At 47.3% G+C, this 23,918-nt stretch overlaps 1 protein-coding gene across 1 annotated transcript in view; it reads right to left on the reverse strand.

The window, feature by feature from the left end:
* MYO5B (myosin VB) overlaps nucleotides 1-23,918 on the reverse strand; it is a gene marked incomplete at its 5' end in the record, with an annotated part of 386,267 nt that overhangs the window by 56,367 nt on the left and 305,982 nt on the right. The window contains 3 exons of the mRNA XM_082667157.1: nucleotides 1,491-1,647; nucleotides 3,616-3,827; nucleotides 9,643-9,754. Coding sequence (XP_082523283.1) covers nucleotides 1,491-1,647; nucleotides 3,616-3,827; nucleotides 9,643-9,754 — 481 coding nt within the window. The remainder of the gene's footprint in view (nucleotides 1-1,490; nucleotides 1,648-3,615; nucleotides 3,828-9,642; nucleotides 9,755-23,918) is intronic.

Genomic DNA, 23,918 nt, shown 5'->3' on the forward strand with positions numbered 1-23,918 from the left:
AACCTGGCTTGCAATTCACTGTTTGTGTTTTTTCCTATCCAGTTAAAAAACCACTCAGAAAATCAAAGCATCATCAGTGTTCTCACGCTAATGCCCTGCAAATAAGTATTTGTGGAATGAATAAATAAACATGTTGAAAGACTAACATGCCCAGTATCACAGCTCTGAGATGAGCTGGGTTCAAACCCTAGTGCCTCCGAAATGCCACCTGTCCCATCCATGGTGACACCACACAGATGTCACCAATCTCCCAGGAATATTCACAGCAGCTTTTCCCACGGGCCCGGGGGTGCTCCATCTGGTGCCTAACCACGTTTGCTTTTTCATTATCAATGTAACACTTTATAGTTTTATTACCGAGAAAATCACACCTTCTCTGATCATACATGAGGTAGATGTTCATTTTAGGAAAACAAAAGACCATTTTAGACATTTCGTTCCAACCCATCTTTCATCTTAGCATTGAGCTTCAGTTATGCGGGGGTGATCTGGTGGATGGGGTGTGTCCTGACGTGGGGCTACCTAACTGGGTCTTTCAGCTTCATTGGATAATGGCCCGGCAGGCAGGAGGTCAGGGTCCTTCTCCTGACCTCACCTCACTGGGCTTCGGGCTGCTAATCAGTTAAATGGAGGAGCTAGCCTGATGACTCCCAATACTTCCCCCTTCTCTCAAGTCTGTGTGAGCCCCAGATAGGTCACCAGACTCTGCCATGGGCTGACCGAGTGCCCTTGGGCAGGTGAGTCAGCTGCTCCAAGCAGCTCACAGCTCTTGAAGGGGTACAATGATACGCACCCTTTCTACCTGTGATACTTAATATGTGTCAACTTGACTGGCCACGGGATGCTCAGGTTAAAGACTGTTTCTGGGTGTGTCTGCGAGGATGTTTCCAGAGAGAGAAGTATTTGAGCCGGTGGGCTCAGTGAAGAGGACTGCCCTCCCCTGTGTAGTGGGCATCATGCCATCCACGGTGGGACTAAATAGAACAAAAGGTGGAGGAAGGAGGAATTCGCCTTCTTCCTGCCTCACTGTTGAGCTGGGACATTTCGTCTCATCTTCTCCTGCCCTCAGACTGGATGTGTACCATCAGCTCCCTTGTCCTGAGGCCTTCAGACTTGGGCTGAATTACACCCCTGACTTTCCTGGGTCTTCCAGCTTGTAGACAGCAGATGGGGGGACTGCTCAGCCTCCATGACTGCACGAGCCACTTCCTCATAATAAACACACACACACACACACACACACACACACACACACACACACACACACACACACACAGAGATACACGCATCTCCTATCGGTTCTGTCTCTCTGGAGAACTTTTGAGACACTACACCTCATGAGACTTTGGTTAGGATTCAGTGAGAGCAGACTTGTGAAATTACTTAGAAAAAAGTTAGAAGCGCCCAAGAAACCTTTATGTTGGTGCCAACCCATTTGCTGCTGCTTAGTTCTGAGTTTACAGCCTGAGTCCCTCAGGGTGGCTACACACCTGGTGGTAGATTCTCCGTACAAACATGCCCCGAGCGAAGGCCTGGATGACGACGGTGGCCCTGCGGACCCTCTGGTAGGCCTGGTGAGCCCTCCGCATGCGGTACTGCTTCTGGAGCACCACGGCCGCCCGGGTCCTCCGCAGATGCTCGGCCAGTCTGGGGAGGGAGAGAGTGGTGGGCCAGACTGACGGAGGCCTCTGGGTCACTCTTGAATGCGAGCCCCTCCCCCCCGGCCCTGCCTGGACTCCACAAGGACAAGCCAACCCTCATCACCGTTACCGACTGTAGCAAGGCCTTGGGGACTTGAGGCTCAGCTCAGAACAGCAGAATTGGCTTCCTCCGTCTTGTGCAAAACGTCTTTCCACATATTTACAACGCAGTCTAAGTCTGATCAACTCTGATCCTCATCTGTCCACTCCCCCACCCGCAAGCCCCTCCTGCGACCTGGGCAGTCCTCAACATCACATGTTCACACCCCTGTCTGGTCCCTGGAGCTCATCGGGTGTGGAGAGGTCAGGAGCCATGTCTCAAGCATCCTTGTACCCCTACATCCAGTACAGGGCCTGGCGTAGTGGCACATGGTTAAGTATTTGCTGAATGAATAAAACCTTCTCAGACCTGCAGCGACCCCTCTTTGTTTTCTCATTTCCCAGCCCGTTCTGCTGGGGATACACTGCACATGGGCATCTACTTTCCTCTGTTTCATTTCTGCATTCTCCATCTCACCCCTCAAGACAGACATAAAGTCAGTCCAACACTTTTTACCCTCCTTCAGGGCTTTGTTTGGTATCAGGCTCATAGCGAATGCTCAACTAGAGAGTCAGAATATTAAAAGCTAGAAAGGACCTTGGAAATCACCTAGCGCAGCTCCAGAGTGGGAGGTGACCCACTCAGCCCTGCTCTACCTGCTGAAATGAGTCCGGTTCCTGGTCCAGCTCTCCCTGAGCAGTCTCTCTAGAATACAAACACCCTGCAGGGAGAATGCAGGCCAGCTTGCTGCCCAAGTCAGAGCCCCCGGCACAAGGGTGCTCAGTGATGCCCTGACTGTGGATGATGACTTAGTGTTGATACTACTGACAACCTTCTCATTTCCATAGCTTTTGTTCCAGAGACCGTCTCTCAGCTCTTCACAGGTAAATTACTGGCGTTCATCATCTCCAGTTCTGCTCGGATAAACAGCTAAACAGCAAGGACAGGAGGGGGAGCTGGAGTACTCTTCTAACTTTATGGTACAAAGGGTGCCTGCCCTGGGCTTGTTTTATATATTCAAGCAGAGATGCCTGAGCAGCCGCTTGTGAAACTTTGGCTTCCAAATGCCAGGCTTCCTGGCAATGACCGTCATTTCTCCGAGGAAATCCGGATCTGCAGAGGTCACTGATTTTGAACTAGGGCTGGGTCCAAAATCTGATGAGCTGTGTAAAGGTCCGGGGATGGGTCTGGTGGCGGGGGTGTCCTCCACGCCCATCCCTCTGCTCTCCGGAGATGCTTATACCGCTTCAGCGTTTCGTCGCCAATGACATCACTGAGGAGGGACGTTTACAGTAAAGTAGCTTCTTCTACACGGTGCTGGGCTGGGTCAGGGCAGCCGACTGGCTTCAGGCTCTGCCCTGAGGTAGCTGCTTGTGGTCAGACAAGGCTCGCCCTCTCTGTGCTGGCTGAGTGCAACGACTCATAGAAGGGACCTCCCCGGGTCTCGCCAGCCCTACTTACCAAACTCCCAAGGGATTGTGAAATTGGTGGCGTAAATCACAAAGCTGAGTGTATGTTGACTGTGACAGAAAGGCTGAAATTATCTCTTTTTCTAAAAGAAGATTGTTTTACTTAAGAGTTTAAGCAAAGGGCAAATGGAGGTTTTGTGGGAAAACCAGCCAGTGCTAGCCTAGGACAGGGACAGACTGGGGGAGGCAAGAGACCTGGGAACTAGACCTACATGCTCAGGTGAGAAGGGCAGGAGAGAGAGAGGCCCAGCTGCTGGGGGAAAGCCGGATGCAGACAGGGCCCAGCAGGAACCACTCGAACTACCGGGGCTGAGAGAGGCCAGCCAGCTCGGAGCTGGTCCCAGCCCCCTGCCCCTCCACCCTCACCGCCAATCTGCTACCTTAGATGTGCCCCGGCTCAGCTCACCTGCGGGCCAGGTGTCCTCGGCAGTACCTCTGCAGAGTTAAGGTAGCTGCCTTCAACCTGCGGTATTTCACCTTCTGCAGCCAGCCCCGGACGGTTTTCTGGATCATGATGGTGGCTGCCCGGAACTTGTCAGCCCGAAGCTTCTCCAGGTAGGCCACCTGGCCTGCCCGGAAGAAGATCTTGGTGCGGCCAAACTGGAACTTGTCAGGATCCTTTACAAGGCAGGGAGGGGAGCTGGTTCACCATCTGTGAGCAGTAAGGGAAAGCACCCTACCACCCCAGGTCCTCTGACGCACAATTCCCTTGCCAGGTGTCACATGCTCCTGCTCCTTAAACAAATGCTGAGAGTTAGTGTGTTAACAGACCCCGAGCCTGTCCCTACTACTGGTCAGACACTGAATGCAGCAGTGAAAAAGATCCCTGCCCGCCAGCAACTGACATCGCCGTGAGGGCAGCCGGACAAGCAAACAAGGACACAGTACATTTCAGGCAGTGCTGAAGATTACGGAGACAATAAACTGAGGGCTGGAGGACGGGATGGAGATGTTGAAATAGGCTAATCGAGGAAGGCATTTCTATGGAGGTGATGTTTAAGCAAAGGCCTGAACGAAGTGAAAGGAGGCAGGTGTGGGAAATTACGAATATATTGCAAATAACCCCCAAATACATTTTATTTGGTTTCTAACTATGTTGTGAGGTTTTTTCAGACATATAATTACTATCTTTAATTACATCTATTCAGGTTGAAGTTAACTGCCCTTCCCTGCGCTCACCCTGGTGGATAAGGGAAGATGACCCAGCCACGTGTATGCGGACGAGCCTGGGCTACAATATTCGATAGGTAACTCACGATAATTTTGCTCCCTTGGCATGCAGACCATAAGGAGGAGATAATGAGCCAAGGTCTAAGGAGAACACACACGAGAATACACTTCACGTTGACAAATGGCTCTGAAATAATGCTGAGTCACCACTCTTCACGGCCAAGCCCTGGACGGCTAACGGGAACCTGGCTCCACGCACAGGAAAGCCAGGCTGCCTGAGCCATGGCTGAGCTGGGACACAGCATCTGGCTAGACCGTCACTGACTGTCCCCTCCATGGTCGGGCTGCCGGTGAAGCTGGGAGGAGCGAGCTGCGAGGCCCTGGTTCTCATCCCTGCATCTGCTCAGGGCCCTCAGCTCACGCCGGGAGGAACAGGGGCTCGGCTGGGCGGGGAAGCTCTGAGGCGGCCGAGGCCTTGCCTGCATCACTGCCCTGCTGGGGAGACTCCTCTTCGGTGAGCAGGGCTCCAGAAGCAAAAGGTGGGCGGCTCAGCCCTCAGTCGGGGGACAAGCCTGGCTACTGGGCCTTTAGCAGAGCTAGGGCCTGGGGGGTGCCTGCTGCATCTCAGGAACCACAGTACACAGGCTCCGTTTCCTATTCTGGAAAAAACCACCATGGAAAGGGCAGTCTGGTTCACAGAGCCACAATTTTTACAAATGAGGATCTCTCTGAAGGTCCTGCCTGCTACAGCCATCACCACTGCCCTGATGGCTGCACTCCCCTTCCCCCAGGTGTCTTGAGAACTTCTACCCCAGGCCTGCTTTCTGTAACCCCTAGAACTGGCTATACTCTTCACATACCAATCAGAGGTTATCTTTTGAGAACCCTTCTCCAGTAATCAGAGACTGAGGGAGTAGAAAGGAATCTTAGCAATCTACCCCAAGCCACTGCTTTTATTTTTACAGATGCCTAGAATGTTGAGGTGACTTGCCAAAGGTCTCACTGAAAATATCAAGGAATAGAACCCGAGACCCAGGACTCCCAGACCAGAGGTCTCTTACTACACCACGCCGCTTCTGTAATACCACCTCCTTCTCATACTCCTCACATACATATTTCCTCACGCTCTCTGGGTCTCAGGAGATGCTTGTTAATATGCTCCTTCACTGTCAGGATGAAGGTTCAGGTTTGCATGACGGCCAGTGATGTCTATAACCACACTAGATGACCATCTGTCCTGGAGGGCAGGGCCCACCTAGTACACTCTTTCAATAACCCTCACACTGACCACTCCAGGTTAGTACCTAGGAAGAACTCAATAAACATTTGAGGAGTTAAAGAAAAAAAAATTCAGGCTAAAGATGGAGGTATTCCTACAATCCTTGCAGGATGAGACTATCAATCGTGAGCAACCTCATGGTGCAGCCCCTGGCCCGTGGCTGCCGGCCAATGGATGTGGCCGGTGAGCGCCTACTGCCTGGCCTACAGGCCGCCTTCGTCACTGCTTCTCTCCTAATCACTCTGCTCTAAAATGTACTATGACATAAATCACAGCAAGATCCTTGATGGCCCACCTCCTAGAGAAATGGAAATAAAAACAAAAATAAACAAATGGGACCTAATGAAACTTCAAAGCTTTTGCACAGCAAAGGAAACCATAAACAAGATGAAAGACAACCCTCAGAATGGGAGAAAATATTTGCAAATGAAGCAACTGACAAAGGATTAATCTCCAAAATTTACAAGCAGTTCATGCAGCTCAATAACCAAAAAACAAACAACCCAATCCAAAAATGGGCAGAAGACCTAAATAGACATTTCTCCAAAGAACAAATACAGATTGCCAACAAACACATGAAAGAATGCTCAACATCATTAATCATTAGAGAAATGCAAATCAAAACTACAATGAGGTATCATCTCACACCACTCAGAATGGCCATCTTCAAAAAATCTAGAAACAATAAATGCTGGAGAGGGTGTGGAGAAAAGGGAACACTCTTGCACTGCTGGTGGGAATGTGAATTGATACAGCCACTATGGAGAACAGTATGGAGGTTCCTTAAAAAACTACAAATAGCACTACCATACGACCTAGCAATCCCACTACTGGGCATATACCCTGAGAAAACCATAATTCAAAAAGTCATGTACCAAAATGTTCATCGCAGCTTTATTTACAATAGCCAGGACATGGAAGCAACCTAAGTGTCCATCAACAGATGAATGGATAAAGAAGATGTGGCGCATATATACAATGGAATATTACTCAGCCATAAAAAGAAACGAAATTTAGTTATTTGTTGTGAGGTGGATGGACCTAGAGTCTGTCATACAGAGTGAAGTAAGTCAGAAAGAGAAAAACAAATACCATATGCTAACACATATATATGGAATCTAAGAAAAAAAGATAGTCATGAAGAACCTAGGGGTAAGATGGGAATGGAGATGCAGACCTACTAGAGAATGGACTTGAGGATGTGGGGAGGGGGAAGGGTAGGCTGTGACAAAGTGAGAGAGTGGCATAGACATATATACACTACCGAACATAAAATAGCTAGCTAGTGGGAAGCAGCCCCATAGCACAGGGAGATCAGCTCAGTGCTTTGTGATCACCTAGAGGGGTGGGATAGGGAGGGTGGGAGGGAGGGAGACTCAAGAGGGAAGACATATGGGAACATGTGTATATGTATAACTGATTCACTTTGTTATAAAGCAGAAACTAACACACCATTGTAAAGCAATTATACTCCAATAAAGGTGTTAAAATAAATAAATAAAATAAAATAAAATAAAATAAAATAAAATAAAATGTACTAAGCACGTTCCTGGAGAGGGCAGGGAGCTGGAATGTGCCATTTTAGTCTAACGTGTGGCTTTGCCGAGTCTCAGTTGCTTGAAGTCCCAAGTCACTTAGCATTGGTGACCAGAAGATGTGGTCCCCAAAAAAGGGAAAAAACAAACCAAAAAAGGAAATAGAAGGTCTCTAGGTAAGTCTTAAAGCACTGATCCTTATTCCATCTCTAAGAAGGGTAATTATACAGTGACATTAATTAATCAGTCAGACTCAGCGGGTGATGTGGTTTAGACTGTGGGGGCTCCTGAGTCGCCTTGGGCAATTTATATCAGCTGCCCGTGCCTCAGTTTTCCTCAGCTGTGAAATGGGCATCATGTTGTATCTTTCTCGTGAGGAAATGTTAGGATGAGATGAAGCGTGTGAAGCAGTTAGAAAAGTGTCTGACTCCTAGTAAGTGCTTAATAACCGTGAGCCACTGGTGGCAGGATTCATCAGGACAAGCTCATGTCACCCATGCAGCCACCTGCACAAAGAGCAAAAGAGCTCACAAAGAGCTCACATCAGAGCTCCTGTGATGACCAGTTATTGTGCTAGGAACAAATGACAGTGGGGCCCTTGCCATTTAGTTGTTCAGAGTCTGGTGAAATGAAAAAGAAGCCCTTAACTACAATACAAGGGGAGAAATGCAAAAATGGAAGACAGAAATTGAGAAGTGTTAGCCAGTGACTAACTCCGACTGGGAGGCTAGGAACAGGCTTCAAAGATCAGAAAGCATTTTAGAGCTCAATCTAGAGGGAAAGTAAAACCTGGCCGGACAGGTAAAAGAAGGAAAAAGCACTTCAGGCAGAGGAAACAGTACGTATTCACATACTTTAGGGAATTCACCTGTTCACTCATTCCACAAATGTTTGGTGAGTTACTTCTGTGTGTCAGGCTCAGTACTCATAACTAGGGGAGAGTGTCAATACAAAGACCATCCTCTGAAAGAAAGGAGACACATCTGGAGCACAGGACAGCATGGTATGGGCTCAGAGAGCGCTGGATTGAGGAAACCAGGAGGGCAGAGTCGGCATGGAAGCTGGGCATTAACAAGCCAGCGGCCTGAGCGTATCACGAGCAGGACAGAGCAGTGGCACTCGGTCCTGCCAGTTGGAGGGAAGCAGAGTGGGGTAAGCTGAGTCAGCCAGTCGGACCTGGGCCCCCTCCAGAGTACCCTCTGTTTGGGAAGCAGCAGTTCTGCTGGAAACTTGGAGAAATCCAGGGAAGGCAGAGGAAGTGTGGAACTACAGTCTGGAGAAAGGAGAAGGCAGCCCCACGGCAGAGCAGGCTACTTGTGAGCCTTGATTACACGAAGAGGCTCCTGGTACCAGTAGAGAAGGAAGACTCCCGACGCTCCACGGCAACCAGAATCAGCTGACCCTGAACACATTTTTCTCACCCGTTGAAAGAGGACATGTTGAAATGTAAACACCGACAGATACACCACAGCAAAAACCTCAATTAACCAGAGTCCAGAGAACCAACTGCAACCTTCAATTAACGAGATTGTCATCCTTTTACTCTATGGAATATTTAGCACAGTACTCTGCACTGTCTGCAGCTACAGACTTGAGCTGCTAAGACAACGCTGAGGGTGACTGTGTCACTGTCACAGAATAACATATGACCTTAAAAGCGGATCACCTGGCAATGAGCTATACTCCAGACGAATAGATTTTCCTAGCAAAACAATACTTAGAAATTAAAAAATTTAGATGTAATTCTCTCACCTTCTTAAAGGAAGATTTTTGATATAATTTAGCCCTTTATTGAGACCATTAAGTACCATACTCTGCTGTAATCCCTGGATACTCTGGAACTAAGAAATATTCAAGGATCTGTCCCTCACTAAAGGCCCCCAAGAGCTCTGCTATAGTTCTCCAGTCCCAAGCGTCAGCTGTTGAGTTCAGATTGTTTCAAATAAAATGAAATCCCCTGCCTTATTTAAAACAAGCATCTGGGGGTGGGCCTGAGGCCGGCTCTGCAGTGAGGAAGCTACCAGAAGCACAGCTATCTTCCCCTCCGCTGGCTCCCAGGCTGTGTCCGGGCTCCAGAGCAGAGCCCCCGGGGGGGTGCACTGGTGCCGGCAGGCTGCGCTGTGGAGCCCCAGGCTTTGGGGAAGCCAGAGATCCCGGCCAGCAGCTTGTAGCCAGGAGCAGCCTCATCGTGACCCCCAGCGTGCTGTATAAACAATTTCATTTTCTATGTGAGCTGTGATGTGGGAAAGGCTAGAAAGTTCTCCAGGCAGGTGAAGGGGCTTCTCCTTTACAGTTGCTGACACAGGCAAATGGATTAATATCTCAGGAACAGTTTCAATACGAGGGGTGAAGACCAGAAAGGCAGTTAACACCTCCCCCACGCCCCTAATCCCAGGGCACCGCGCTGAGCCTCCCCTGGCGCCCAGCAGTCGGGCCGTGCGCGACTCACCTTAATGAGGCTCTCCAGCACGGACTTGCAGATGGCCTTTTTGTCTGTGTTGGCTAGCTCTTTCTTCTTGACCAGCACCCGATACCGGTTGTAGAAGTCATGGTAGGCCCACCTGGAGGGAAAACCAGTGCATCAGGGGACACATCCTGCCTCTCGGCCACACGAGCGCCATGGGTGATCTCAGACAGCGCCCCATGGGGTCAATACGCCTGGCACAAAGCCCTTCTTAGAGCAGCAAAACACGTTCCAGGGCATTCTGTTCTCCCTTGATGCCTTCTGAGAATTTCAGTGTGTAGTTAAGTTATAGAATCATGGCTGGAAGACTGAAAGAAAAAGGAAGCATTGGAGGCTCCCCTGGGAGGGCTGACCAGAGGCAGAACCACTCAGAGGGGGTTTCTGCCCCAAAACGTGGAGCTCCACTCCACTGCTGCTGGAATGGGGGAGCCTTACCTGGAATGCAGCTTGATTTTTCTTCTTATAAAACTAAAACTAATATAGCTCATTGAAAACTTTCTAATGCAGGAAAGCATATGTTAGCAAATAAAGAGAGGCCATATTCTAACCCCTGGAGATACACTGTTCACACATGTTGGTATAGTTTAGAAGGAGCCATTTTTCTCCCGCAAGTAGACTTTATGATTCCACACCACCCCCGCTGCTTATTAGAGTAATGCAGGCCCACTGTAAAGAAAATGTCCATCAACGCACATAAAATAAAGAGCACTTATAATTTCACTACCTTTTTTTTTTTTTTTTTTTTTTGCGGTACGCGGGCCTCTCACTGTTGTGGCCTCTCCTGTTGCGGAGCACAGGCTCCGGACGCACAGGCTCAGCGGCCATGGCTCACGGGCCCAGCCCCTCTGCGGCATGTGGGATCTTCCCAGACCGGGGCACGAACCCGTGTCCCCTGCATCGGCAGGCGGACTCTCAACCACTGCGCCACCAGGGAAGCCCTAATTTCACTACCTTTTAAGTAAGTGCTGTTCTGGTACATTCTGGAAGGAAATCTTTAAGAGAGCCTTGAGTTTATCCCTTGGCCTCTGAGGAGATCTCTACTTAAACAAATGCAGTCTTTTCAATGACCAAAGACGTCATTTTCCAGGCGGGCTCTGACCCTTTCTCCTGAAAGTGACCTCAGTTCACACGGACGCTCATATTCTCCTCGCTTCTCATCTCAGTTTTCAGGGGACGCTCACAGCCTTTGCGTGGAACTCATGTTCTGTTGCAGCACAATCCTACTCTATGGAGACTTTGAATTTGCAGTCTAAGTCCCTCTGAAGGTGAATTCGGCCCATCTGTCCCCACTCCTTCCGAGTCCTCGGAGGCATCAGGAGATGCTACACACACACTCTGTCTTGAGGTCCACATGCTGTCCACGGTGCCCATTTGGAAATCATGTAGGTGCTGCCTTGAGATCGTGTGTTACCATTTACCATCACCTGTGGCCTTGCTGAGCGACTGTCCAGTTACTCAATCTCCCTCATTCTAAAGTATTAATGCAGAATAAACGGATTGCATCCCTTCTCCTGGAGCACATTCGCTTTTAAAAGGGATCCTTTAGAAATTTTATCCAAAGAAATGAGTACTGTGGAATATCAGGGGCCACTGCGAGCTGCTCCCCTTGCCCTCCACAGTCGCATGCCAGTGTGGTCCTTGGGTTCCCCCTCCCTCCCAGGCCACCCATCTCCACTCCCTGGGACGAGAAGGAAAACAGACTGAGCTCAGAGCCTCTCCATGCCTTTGAAGACACTCGCCTGGTTTGGTGGAAGACTTCTAACACAGCCATGGGTGTCAGAGAAGGTGCAAATAACAAAATGGCTTTTTTTTCCATCTTTTTTTTTCTCTACATAAAATGGCTTGTGTCTTACCTTTTTTTAAATAACAGCTTGAGATATAACACACATACTGTAAAGATGTACCTTTTTAAAAGTATACAATTCAATAGTTTTTTAGTACCTTCACAAAGTCGTGCAACTATCCCCAATGTTGAATTCCAGAACATTTCCATCACCCCCAAACGAAACCCGACACCTAGTATCAGTCACTCCCTGTTCTCCCCTCCCCCCAGACCGTGACATCCACTAATATACTTTGTTTCCATGCCCTTTACCTTTTCAATGTGTCCTGTCTGTCACAAATGCAAGGTCACAGGGGAAAGACAGCATCTGTTCTGCTCGGAGCTGACCAGGTGTGCGCATGGCCCTGCTCCGCAGGCTCACAATGTGTGGGTTCCCCCCTTCGGGAGGGGGCGGCAGAGGGTGCTGGGATCGGGCCCAGGTAGTGTTTCTGCTGCTCTGTGCCCTTTGGGACCGTGAACCAAACCCACCTAATTACTGGAAATCTCTACCAGGAGGCTTTAAAAATGGAAACACTTATTATTTGCCCAGCTAAACGTTACTTCAATGATTTCAGTCAGGCACAGTAAATGTCAAGAAAACTCCGAAGCCCTGACCGACCTAATACTGGCGGCCCAGGAACAGAGAGCTGGATGGATAAGCTGCAAATTAGACGTGCATTTTTTTTTTTTTTCGGTACGTGGGCCTTCCACTGTTGTGGCCTCTCCTGTTGCGGAGCACAGGCTCCGGACACGCAGGCTCAGCGGCCATGGCTCACGGGCCCAGCCGCTCCGCAGCATGTGGGATCCTCCCGGACCAGGACACGAATCCGTGTCCCCTGCATCGGCAGGCCGACTCTCAACCACTGAGCCACCAGGGAAGCCCCATTTTGTTTTTAATACATGCAAAGGCTGTTGAATTTTTTCTAGGCTCTTTCTGCACCAGCCCCCAAGTTTTAAACATAGACCATTCCGTTTGCTGATACTTCCACGTGGGGCAAGATGGATCTGGGCAAGAATCCAAGAGAATGAAAAGTGTCCTTACTCCCCACGCCCACCATCAGTGTTTCACCCGGGTCATGCACTCCTTCCTGCCCGCCCAGCGGGGTGTGGGCTCTCCCTTCAAGGTGGCTCAGCACTTTCGGCGTGGCTTTCTGAGGCCACTTTCCACCTCCTGCAGTTCGGTTAGCCATGTCCTCATCTGTCTGGTTTCTCACTATGAGTTTGCAATTTCTCTGGGGAAATAATTAGAGCAGCGTTTCACTGGGCTAAAAACCTTCAATGCTTCTAATTTGAAAACCACTTACTGTTGACAGTTCTATAACTCTGGGAGGTTACAGGCTCCAGGAGATGACGAGGGAGTAGGGAGATGTGACCGCAATACAGAAAAAACTTGGAGGACGGGAGCAGAGAAGCCCGCTCTGACACTGACTGGCAGTGTGACCTTAGGCAAGTCACAGACTGGACACCTCACCTCCCCTGTCTGCAAGTGGAGAGAACATCACCCACCTCACGAGTACCTCCCAGGACTTCAGTAGCCAGTGAGTTCACGGATGTGGAGGGTTTGGAAAGCTGCTATGCTTCCTAAAGACCTAAGTGACTCTCCCTTCCCATCCAAGCCCTGCCCCATTTCTCTGAAAGGCTTCCTCAGATGCCTGCATCAAGGTGACACCCATGGGGGAGGAGGATGCTGCAGAGCGCAGCCCTTCCACAGAGAAGGGCTTGGGTGGGCGCTCCCTCATGGGGTACCACAACAGGGTCCAGGCAGGTACGTGTCCTTCACCAAAGGACCCAGAATCAAACGTGGATTCCGTTTTCTGTGGACCTCTGTGCTCTTAGAAATGAAATCTTCACAGGAAAGGCTCCCTCATCCGTAAGAGGAAAACCTTCCACGGGAATCTAAATAGAATATGTGATTCTTTTTCCAAAAGTAGAATTTCTTAACAAGACTTTCTGTTTTGGCCGGAACATCTGGATGGAGGTTTTCTGTGCCCATGTAAAAGTTAGGGAAGACCGCTTATTATCACCACAGGTACCCAAGGTTTCCCCTGGAGCTTACGTACCACGAAACCTCTCTCTCTCATAGCATTTGAAGTATTCCCGTTTCCCTGGGGGACACAGAGCTTTCTGCGTTGTACTGTGGATATTTTTTTGTACATGCTAGGTTCTCTGCTGGATTTGTGCCTCCGGCCAAGCTCGGATACGTCTTCCCATACTTTTTTTAAACCTCCCAGCGCCTATCATGCATGGTATCTTTACCTGCAGTCACTTACTACATCTTAAAAACTCGGTATTTTCTGAGCTTTAAAATGGCTGGAACCCAGTGTTAAACTTTTCTCTCTACCAGAGTTTCTCAAGGAGGGCAGGAATGGCTCTGGGGCAGACACTTCCTCAGTGTGTGGGACAGTTCCCCAGGACACAGAGCATCTTTCCACCCTTACCCACCACCCCTTCATTAAGATATGCAAAAATGTTCCCAAACATGTGTGGAATGTGTATAAGAGAACACAGTCCTAGTCCAAGGAACCTTAAGAACAATGGACCATGACTGCCATCCGCCTCTGCAGTGTGGATCTGCTTCCTCCGGTCCCGTGCCCCCCTCGTTGGGTGGCCCTGGAGACACCCTCTCCCAGGCATCTCTGTGGCCGATGGCCTGGGGGTGTCTTTTAAGCCCACCCTGGGCCCAGCTGCTCTTCCATTCTATTCCATATTAGCAGTGGGAGAAGAGCTCCCATCCTAAGTGTATTCCAGGCCTCAACTGTGGCCCCAACCCTGGGCTATGTGGAGTCGTAGGGGCCTCAGAGACAGGACTCACTCAGCCCTGTTCTCTCTGGATTCAGACTCGCATGCCAAGGGTCTGGCTGAATATCCCAGACTTTAATATTGTGTTTTCTCCGAAATTGAGGCCTACTTCACCCTATGTGTCTCTGGTCTGCTGGGGAGCAGGCATGCCAACCGGTAGAGCGGTCACAGCTGGGTGTGGGGAAAGCCCAGGACCTGTGACGGCTCCTGGGAAGAAGTGGGAGCAGGCATGGTGGATGAGCTGCCCCAGGTCAAGGGTTCAGCAGAGCCCACCAGTCTGGAAAGGTGCTTCCCCGTTACAAGCTCCTCAGGCCTCAAGACAGTGTGTGGTGGAGCACATGCAGTGGGGGGATGTTTGCTTGACTGAGTTCCCATCTGGAGCCTGATACTGTACCTAACATCTACACGTGGGGACGCCCCACAGAACACGCCTGCCTGCAGGGCCCCAGTGGACCAGTGTGTACAATGGGGTGGATCTGCCAAGGTGGCCGCACTTTGCTTCCTTCTCTTGGACAGGCTTCCTCATGCGGGGACTGGCTGGTATAGACAAGCTCTGAATCTCTCCAGTAAGACCAGAGTATGAGGCTAAGTCCCACAGCTTCTCTGACATCAGGCCACAAGAGGAATCCCTGAAGATGGCATGTCAGGTTATCACAAGGACCCCTAAGAAAAAGGTGACGAATCCATCAGGGCTTTTCAGGTCAGGATTAGGTGGGTTAACCTGTACTTTGACATACCTCACGGCCCTGTGACATTCAACTTAGGCAAAGATCCTGGTCATGCCGACACGGAACATAAGGGGTTATGCTTCTCTTCTAGTTTGAGAACCTTCAGGAGCCTGTGAGCTCCAGGGGCCGGGGGTGGGGGGCTGGTCCCCTCCAGTGTTTCACACACAGGCCAACAGACATTTGCGGGGCAGAGGTGTTTAGCCATGCTGAGATGCCCGTTAACCAGGACCAACAGAGTCTGTCTAGATACGAGTTGCAGAAACAATTTTCATGATAGACACCAAGCACCATACTCTTCTCTTGTTCTCTCTTTTGAGGAAACAACCTAGCGGAGAAATAAATGATGTTGCATGCAGGAGTTTTCCTTGGAACTGTATCAAGGATGGACCAAATTTTCCAAGGAACACAAGAGACCGAAGTCTGAGGAGAGGGCACTTTGTAGGAGACTCACAAGTGAAGGCATCCTTAACCCCTGGCCGTGTGGTATGACGACTCCACCCTTGCTATCTGTGAGGATTTAATCTGATCACTTAACTCTTACGGGATCTGTTTTGTCATCCTAAAATGGGGTGATACCCCCTTATCTTGCCTACCAAGAGTCAATATGGTCTTTTCGACAAATGGTGCTGGCACAACTGGTATCTGTATGCAAAAGGATGAGGTTGGACCTCTACTTCACATTATACATAGATTAACCCAAAATGGATTAAAAACCTAAACCTATAAAACTCTTAGAAGAAAACATAGGTGTAAATCTCTGTGACCTTGGATTGGGCAAACAATCTCAGAGAAAAAAATAGATACATTGGACGCTTGCTAAATGAAAAGCTTTTATGCTTCAAAGGACACCATCAAGAAAGTGAAAAGACACCCCACAGACTGCGAGAAAATATTTGCCAGGCATATATCTGATAAGGATCTAGTATCTAGAATAAGTAAAGAACTCCTACAACTCAACACCAAAGAGACAACTAACCCAATTAAAAAATGGGCAGGTGATTTGCATACCATTTCTCCAAAGAAGATATATGAACGGCCAATAAGTACATGGAAAGATGCTCAACTTCATTAATCATCAAAGAAATGCAAATCAAATCACAGTGGGATGCCACTTGACACCCATTAGGATGGCTATAACAAAAAAAGACAGACAATTATAAGTGTTGGCAAGAATGTATAGATATGGGAAGCCCCATCCATTGCTGGTGAGAATGTAGAATGGTGCAGCCATGCTGGAAAACATTGGCAGTTTCTTGGAAGAGTAAAGAGTTATCATATTACCCAGCAATCCTACCTCTAGGTATAAATAGGAGAAATAAAATATACATGCATACAAAACTATGTGCATGAATATTCAGAGCAGTATTATTCATACTTGTTAAGAAGTGGAAATAATCCAAATGTCCATACAAAAACAAGACCCATATATATGCTGTCTACCAGAGACCCATTTCAGACCTAGGGACACATACAGACTGAAAGTGAGGGGATGGAAAAAGATATTCCATGCAAATGGAAATCAAAAGAAAGCTGGAGTAGCAATTCTCATATCAGACAAAATAGACTTTAAAACAAAGACTATTACAAGAGACAAAGAGGGACACTACATAATGATCAAGGGATAGATCCAAGAAGAAGATATAACAATTGTAAATACTTATGCACCCAACAAAGAAGCAGCTCAATACATAAGGCAAATACTAACAGCCATAAAAGGGGAAGTCGACAGTAACACAATCACAGTAGGGGACTTTAACACCCCACTTTCACCAATGGACAGATCATCCAAAATGAAAATAAATAAAAAACACAAGCTTTAAATGATACATTAAACAAGATGGACTTAATTGATACTTATAGGACATTCCATCGAAAAACAACAGAATACACATTCTTCTCAAGTGCTCATGGAAGATTCTCCAGGATAGATCATATCTTGGGTCACAAATCAAGCCTTCGTAAACTTAGGAAAATTGAAATTGTATCAAGTATCTTTTCCGACCACAACGCTACGAGACTAGATATCAATTACAGGAAAAACTGTAAGAAATACAAACACATGGAGGCTAAACAACACACTACTTAATAACTAAGAGATCACTGAAGAAATCAAAAAGGAAATCAAAAATACCTAGAAACAAATGACAATGAACACACAACAACCCAAAAGCTATGGGATGCAGCAAAAGCAGTTCCAAGAGGGAAGTTTATAGCTATACAAGCCTACCTTAAGAAATAAGAAACACCTCAAATAAACAACCTAACCTTATACCTAAAACAATTAGAGAAAGAAGAACAAAAAACCCCCAAAGTTAGCAGGAGGAAAGAAATCATAAAGATCAGACAGAAATAAATGAAAAAGAAATGAAGGAAACGGTAGCAAAGATCAATAAAACTAAAAGCTGGTTCTTTGAGAAGATAAACAAAATTGATAAAACATTAGCCAGACGCATCAAGAAAAAAAGGGAGAAGACTCAAATCAACAGAATTAGAAATGAAAAAGGAGAAGTAACAACTGACACTGCAGAAATACAAAGGATCATGAGAGATTACTACAAGCAACTCTATGCCAATAAAATGGACAACCTGGAATAAATGGACAAATTCTTAGAAAAGCACAACCTTCTGAGAATGAACCAGGAAGAAACAGAAAATATGAACAGACAATAACAAGCACTGAAATTGAAACTGTGATTAAAAATCTTCCAACAAACAAAAGCCCAGGACCACATGGCTTCACAGGCGAATTCCATCAAACATTTAGAGAAGAGCTAACACCTATCCTTCTCAAACTCTTCCAAAATATATTAGAGGGAGGAACTCTCCCAAACTCATTCTACAAGGCCACCATCACTCTGATACCAAAACCAGACAAAGATGTCACAAAGAAAGAAAACTACAGGCCAATATCACTGATGAACATAGATGCAAAAATCCTCAACAAAGTACTAGCAAACAGAATCCAACAGCACATTAAAAGGATCATACACCATGATCAAGTAGGGTTTATCCCAGGAATGCAAGGATTCTTCAATATATGCAAATCAATCAACGTGATACACCATTTACACAAATTGAAGGAGAAAAACCATATGATCAACTCAATCAATGCAGAGTAAGCTTTTGACAAAATTCAACAACCATTTATGATAAAAACCCTCCAGAAAGCAGGCATAGAGGGAACTTTCCTCAATATAATAAAGGCCATATGTGAAAAACACACAGCCAACATTGTCCTCAATGGTTAAAAACTGAAACCATTTCTACAAAGATCAGGAAGAAGACAAGGTTGCCCACTCTCACCACTATTATTCAACATAGTTTGGGAAGTTTTAGCCACAGCAATCAGAGAAGAAAAAGAAATAAAAGAATCCAAACTGGAAAAGAAGAAGTAAAGTTGTCACTGTTTGCAGATGACATGATACTATATATAGAGAATCCTAAAGATGCTACCAGAAAACTACTAGAGCTAATCAATGAATTTGGTAAAGTAGCAGGATACAAAATTAATTCACAGAAATCTCTGGCATTCCTATACACGATGAAAAATCTGAAAGTAAAATTAAGAAAGCACTCCCATTTACCATTGCAACAAAAATTAAAAAATATCTAGGAATAAACCTACCTAAGGAGACAAAAGACCTGTATGCAGAAAATTATAAGACACTGATGAAAGAAATTAAAGATGATACTAATAGACGGAGTGATATACCATGTTCTTGGATTGGAAGAATCAACATTGTGAAAATGACTCTACTACCCAAAGCAATCTACAGATTCAATGCAATCCCTATCAAACTACCACTGGCATTTTTCACAGAACTAGAACGAAAAATTTCAGAATTTGTATGGAAACACAAAAGACCCCGAATAGCCAAACAGTCTTGAGAAAGAAAAACGGAGCTGGAGGAATCAGGCTCCCTGACTTCAGACTATACTATAAAGCTACAGTAATCAAGACAGTATGGTATTGGCACAAAAACAGAAATATAGATCAATGGAACAGGATAGAAAGCCCAGAGATAAACCCACACACATATGGTCACCTTCTCTTTGATAAAGGAGGCAAGAATATACAGTGGAGAAAAGACAGACTCTTCGATACGTGGTGCTGGGAAAACTGGACAGCAACATGTAGAAGAATGAAATTAGAACACCCCCTAACACCACACACAAAAATAAACTCAAAATGGATTAAAGACCTAAATGTAAGGCCAGACACCATCAAACTCTTAGAAGAAAACATAAGAAGAACACTCTATGACATAAACCACAGCAAGATCCTTTTGACCCACCCCCTAGAGAAATGGAAATAAAAACAAAAATAACAAATGGGACCTAATGAAACTTAAAAGCTTTTGCACAGCAAGGGAAACCATAAACAAGATGAAAAGACAACCCTCAGAATGGGGGATAATATTTGCCAATGAAGCAACTGACAAAGGATTAATCTCCAAAACATAAAAGCAGCTCATGCAGCTCAATATCAAAAAAACAAACAACCCAATCGAAAAGTGGGCAGAAGACCTAAACAGACATTTCTCCAAAGAAGATATACAGATTGCCAACAAACACATGAAAGAATGCTCAACATCACTAATCATTAGAGAAATGCAAATCAAAACCACAATGAGGTATCATCTCACACTAGTCAGAATGGCCATCATCAAAAAATCTAGACACAATAAATGCTGGAGTGGATGTGGAGAAAAGGGAACCCTCTTGCACTGTTTGTGGGAATGTAAATGGATACAGTCACTAAGGAGAACAGTATGGAGGTTCCTTAAAGAACTAAAAATAGAACTACCATATGACCCAGCAATCCAACTACTGGGCATATACCCTGAGAAAACCATAATTCAAAAAGTCATGTACCAAAATGTTCATTGCAGCTCTATTTACAATAGCCAGGACATGGAAGCAACCTAAGTGTCCATCAACAGATGAATGGATAAAGAAGATGTGGCACATATATACAATGGAATATTACTCAGCCATAAAAAGGAACAAAACTGAGTTATTTGTAGTGAGGTGGATGGACCTAGAGTCTGTCATACAGAGTGAAGTAAGTCAGAAAGAGAAAAAAAAGAAAATGGTCAGAAGAACCTAGGGGCAAGATGGGAATAAAGACACAGACCTACTAGAGCATGGACTTGAGGATATGGGGAGGGGGAAGGGTAAGCTGGGACAAAGTGAGAGAGTGGCATGGACATATATACACTACCAAATGTAGAATAGATAGCTAGTGGGAAGCAGCTGCATAGCACAGGGAGATCAGCTCAGTGCTTTGTGACCACCTAGAGGAGTGGGATAGGGATGGTGGGAGGGAGGGAGACGCAAGAGGGAAGAGATATGGGGACATATGTATAACTGATGCACTTTGTTATAAAGCAGAAACTGACACACCATTGTAAAACAATTATACTCTAACAAAGATGTTAAAAAATTTTAAAAAAATCCAAATGCCCATCAACTGATGAATGGGTAAAATAATACGTGGTGTATTCTTACAATAAAATAGTGTTATTTTAGCATTATAAAGGAATAACGTTCTGATGCATGCTACAAGATGGATGAACCTTGAAAATATTCTCCTAAGTGTAAGAAACCTGACATAAAAGGCCACATGTTGATCACATGTGTGATTCCATTTAGGTGAAATATCCGGAATTGGCCAATTTATAGGAAGATGATACTCATGCATGGGTTCTCAGTGCAAAGGTGACAGGGTGCTCACCCCGCCACGGATACCCCGTATTTGCCTCTCCCTTTATCCCCCACGTACGTCCTGGGCCTCTCAGGGGAACACAGGCTGAGACCCCAAGGTGGCCCTGGGTCTGAAGGTCGCTAAGCCCTACTGCAGGGGAAGGGAGACACAGGCCTTCCCCACTGGCTCCATGCTGGAGCCGAGACGCCAGGTGAGGACAGAGGCAAATCTAGGCGTCTCGCACTGCCCTCAGTCAGTCAAGTGGCTGCGGTTTACCAGGGGCCAACACTTCCCTCTGGGCGACAGCTGCAGGGCAGGATGCATCTAAAAATCACCTGGGAAATCTTGTCGAAGGCAGACTCTGAGTCTGAGGCGGCTCCTGGCTTCTGGGAACGCTTCCACGTGACTGTGATGTGCAGCCGTGGTCAAGAACTCTGTGTCAGACCCTGGTGCCCGGAAATGAGCACAGCGCTCAGGGGAGAAAGGGCCAGAACTAAGGGCAGGAAGAGCCGAGATAAAAAATTATTTTGCTGCAAAATAAGTTCTACATTCTTCTTTCTCGGTAGGATTTTTAAAAGCAAGGCGAGTAACTATGTGTCCGTTTGTTTAATCATGATTAAATAGGAAGGTGAACCAAGCAAGTTCTCAAGCCTCCATCCAGTTCTCCAATCCTATGCTACTTAGTCCCTATGGGGCAGGGGGGTGAAGCTGGGGAAGGAGTGGAAGTCTTTTCGGAAAGCACCAATGAGTTTTTCTGACGTGACTGTGAGGTAGAGTGAAGAGTTACGGTGAGTTTTTTTCCTAGGATATAAATACTGCATATTCAAGCAGCTCCCCTCTCCGCCACCCCCTCCACACGCTTGTTTTGCTTAAGTGGAATTTGCTTCACAATTTCTCCAGGACACAAAGCTGCTCTGAAGCCCCCCGAGGAGGGAGACAGGTGACTGCACAGGCGTAAGACACCTCCTGGGGGGCGGGGCTGGGAGTCAGGTGCTGGGGGACGAGCTTGTCTTCCTGGACAGCGCATTTATCACGGTGCTTTATGGACGTGATCATGGACATTTTTCTTAGCCACTGTTGCATTTCAACTTGAGTGATACATTTTCATTTTAAATCAGACTCACAGAGGGCCATAGTTCTTAGGGAGGATAAAAACAGACAGGTATACTGAAGCCTGAGACCGGGGTGAGGGAGCGCCAGAGGCCGCGGCTGGCCAGCGACTCTGCCTTCATCCTCTCTGGCTTGGTGGACTGTGTGGGCACTGGCATCTATTAATTTCGGAACAGGGCTAAGAGCTCCACACCCAGGGCATCGGTAGGCTGGATGCAGGGACCTGGCCTGAGATCCCAGCTGAAAAGGGCTGCTTTTGGCTCGGGCTCCTTGGGGAAGAGCCCTCTGGACATTTCATCACACGTCCCTGCCACCCTGGACCATGCGTTCCCTTTCCCTTTGCCATGTTCTTCCCTGTAAAGTGATACCTGCCCTGTGGTCACAGAAGGAGAAATGTAGGCAAATGTTATAAGTTGTAATCCCCGTAATCAAAGAAGCCATTCAAGTTTCCTTTGGAGACAGCTGTGCAAAGCTACGGCTGCCTGACGAGCTCACGCACGTGGCATCACCTGGCTGCATGCGTCTCAGCAGCCACGGAAGCTGAAGGCTTTTTGTGATGACCCTCTGGTCCCACGAAGGCTCCTCGAGTCAGGTCAACAAAACGACTGCTCACCTCTACACTGAGGAAGGACACGTGACACCTGTGTGTTTCCCTCAGTGGCAAACACCTTGACAGGCACACAGTATCCGTTAAACCTCGCTCACTTCACCCCCAGACACAGCAGACACACACCAGGCTTCTGGATGAAGCAGTTAGGCAGCATTTTGTTTTCAACCAGCGAGGTCACTCCACGTGGCTACCAAGGCTGGCAGGTACCCAAAATCAGGCCACGTGCAGAGCCAGAGACTCCAGGTGTGGCGGTTTGCCCCGCAGCCCTTCCCTCTCACCACTCACCTTCCAAAGAAATGCCACCCGAGGTGCTGTGACTTGGCGGTGGGGAGAAGTTAGGATCCAACTGAAATAATATGGAGGATTCAACTCCGTCTCAACCCTAACAAAGGTGGCACAACACTATGGTGCCTCTTTCCAAAAGTTAGTATTTCAAATGGCAGTTTGGGGAGGAAATCCTCTCTTTGACCCTTCAGCAAAATCTGCTAAGATAGCAAACAGGAGGAGGATATGGAACGCAGTGTTCTGGATCTAATCCCAAACATTTAAATCACAGCATTAAGTAACATCTTCTGTGATACCAGAAAATACCAGGCTTTCTTTCCTTCCCTGCAATACCTTTCCATCATCCAACTGTGTTTTGCAATTACAAAAGCAAGATGCCCTTGTAATTATCTGCTGGGAATAAGTCTGAAACAATTAGGGAGGAAGGGAAAGACACCCATCAGCTGCCGCGTAAGAGGCCAGCAAGTCTGTGGGCGTCTCCACTTCACTGGCAACTCTGTCTGCAGCCAGGTGGAATGAACAGCAGAAGTGGTTCTCCATATGAATGGAAAGACTCGGAGGGAATGCGTTCTCTTGGCTGCCAAGGAAGGGGCTGTCTGCATGACACCCTGGCACGCTAAGACTGGAGGACTGAGCAGGGGGAACAGGCACTGAGCTGATCTCCCCCATCACTGGACAGGAAGAGCAACCTACCACCCCTTCCAGACCTGGACCACACGCCGCGCCCTGACTGGCCGTAACCTCCCGCTGCCTCCACATCAATCCGAATACTCCTCACCCTTCAAGGTCCAGCTCACGTCTTACCTCCTCCATGAAGACATGTTTCCTCCTAAACTTGCACCTACAACAGTCAGTTGTTCTCTAACTGCTTTAGGCGTGTAGCACTCACTCCTCCTAGACTGTGAGCTCCTGGTGGGCAGAGGCCATGCCTTACATCCTGAATCCCCTCAGAGCAATCAGCATGGAGCTAGATGCTCGATACAGGATGAGACATGCTGTGGAAGGACAGATTAACAGGAGAAAGGGATACCATGAAGGCAAGAAAACCTTCTCATGCTACAAGAACTCATGGGAAACCACAGGAGTAAAACGCTCTCCCCTTCCTCTTCCACCTCCAAAACAGATGGTTTTGTACTGTGTCAGCAAAACCAGTGGGTGGCACACGCTGTCACTCCGATTGCTTTCACAGTGAGGCTGCGA

This window comes from Grampus griseus (genome assembly GCF_964374135.1).
Source record: "Grampus griseus genome assembly, chromosome: 12".
Lineage (NCBI taxonomy): Eukaryota > Metazoa > Chordata > Mammalia > Artiodactyla > Delphinidae > Grampus > Grampus griseus.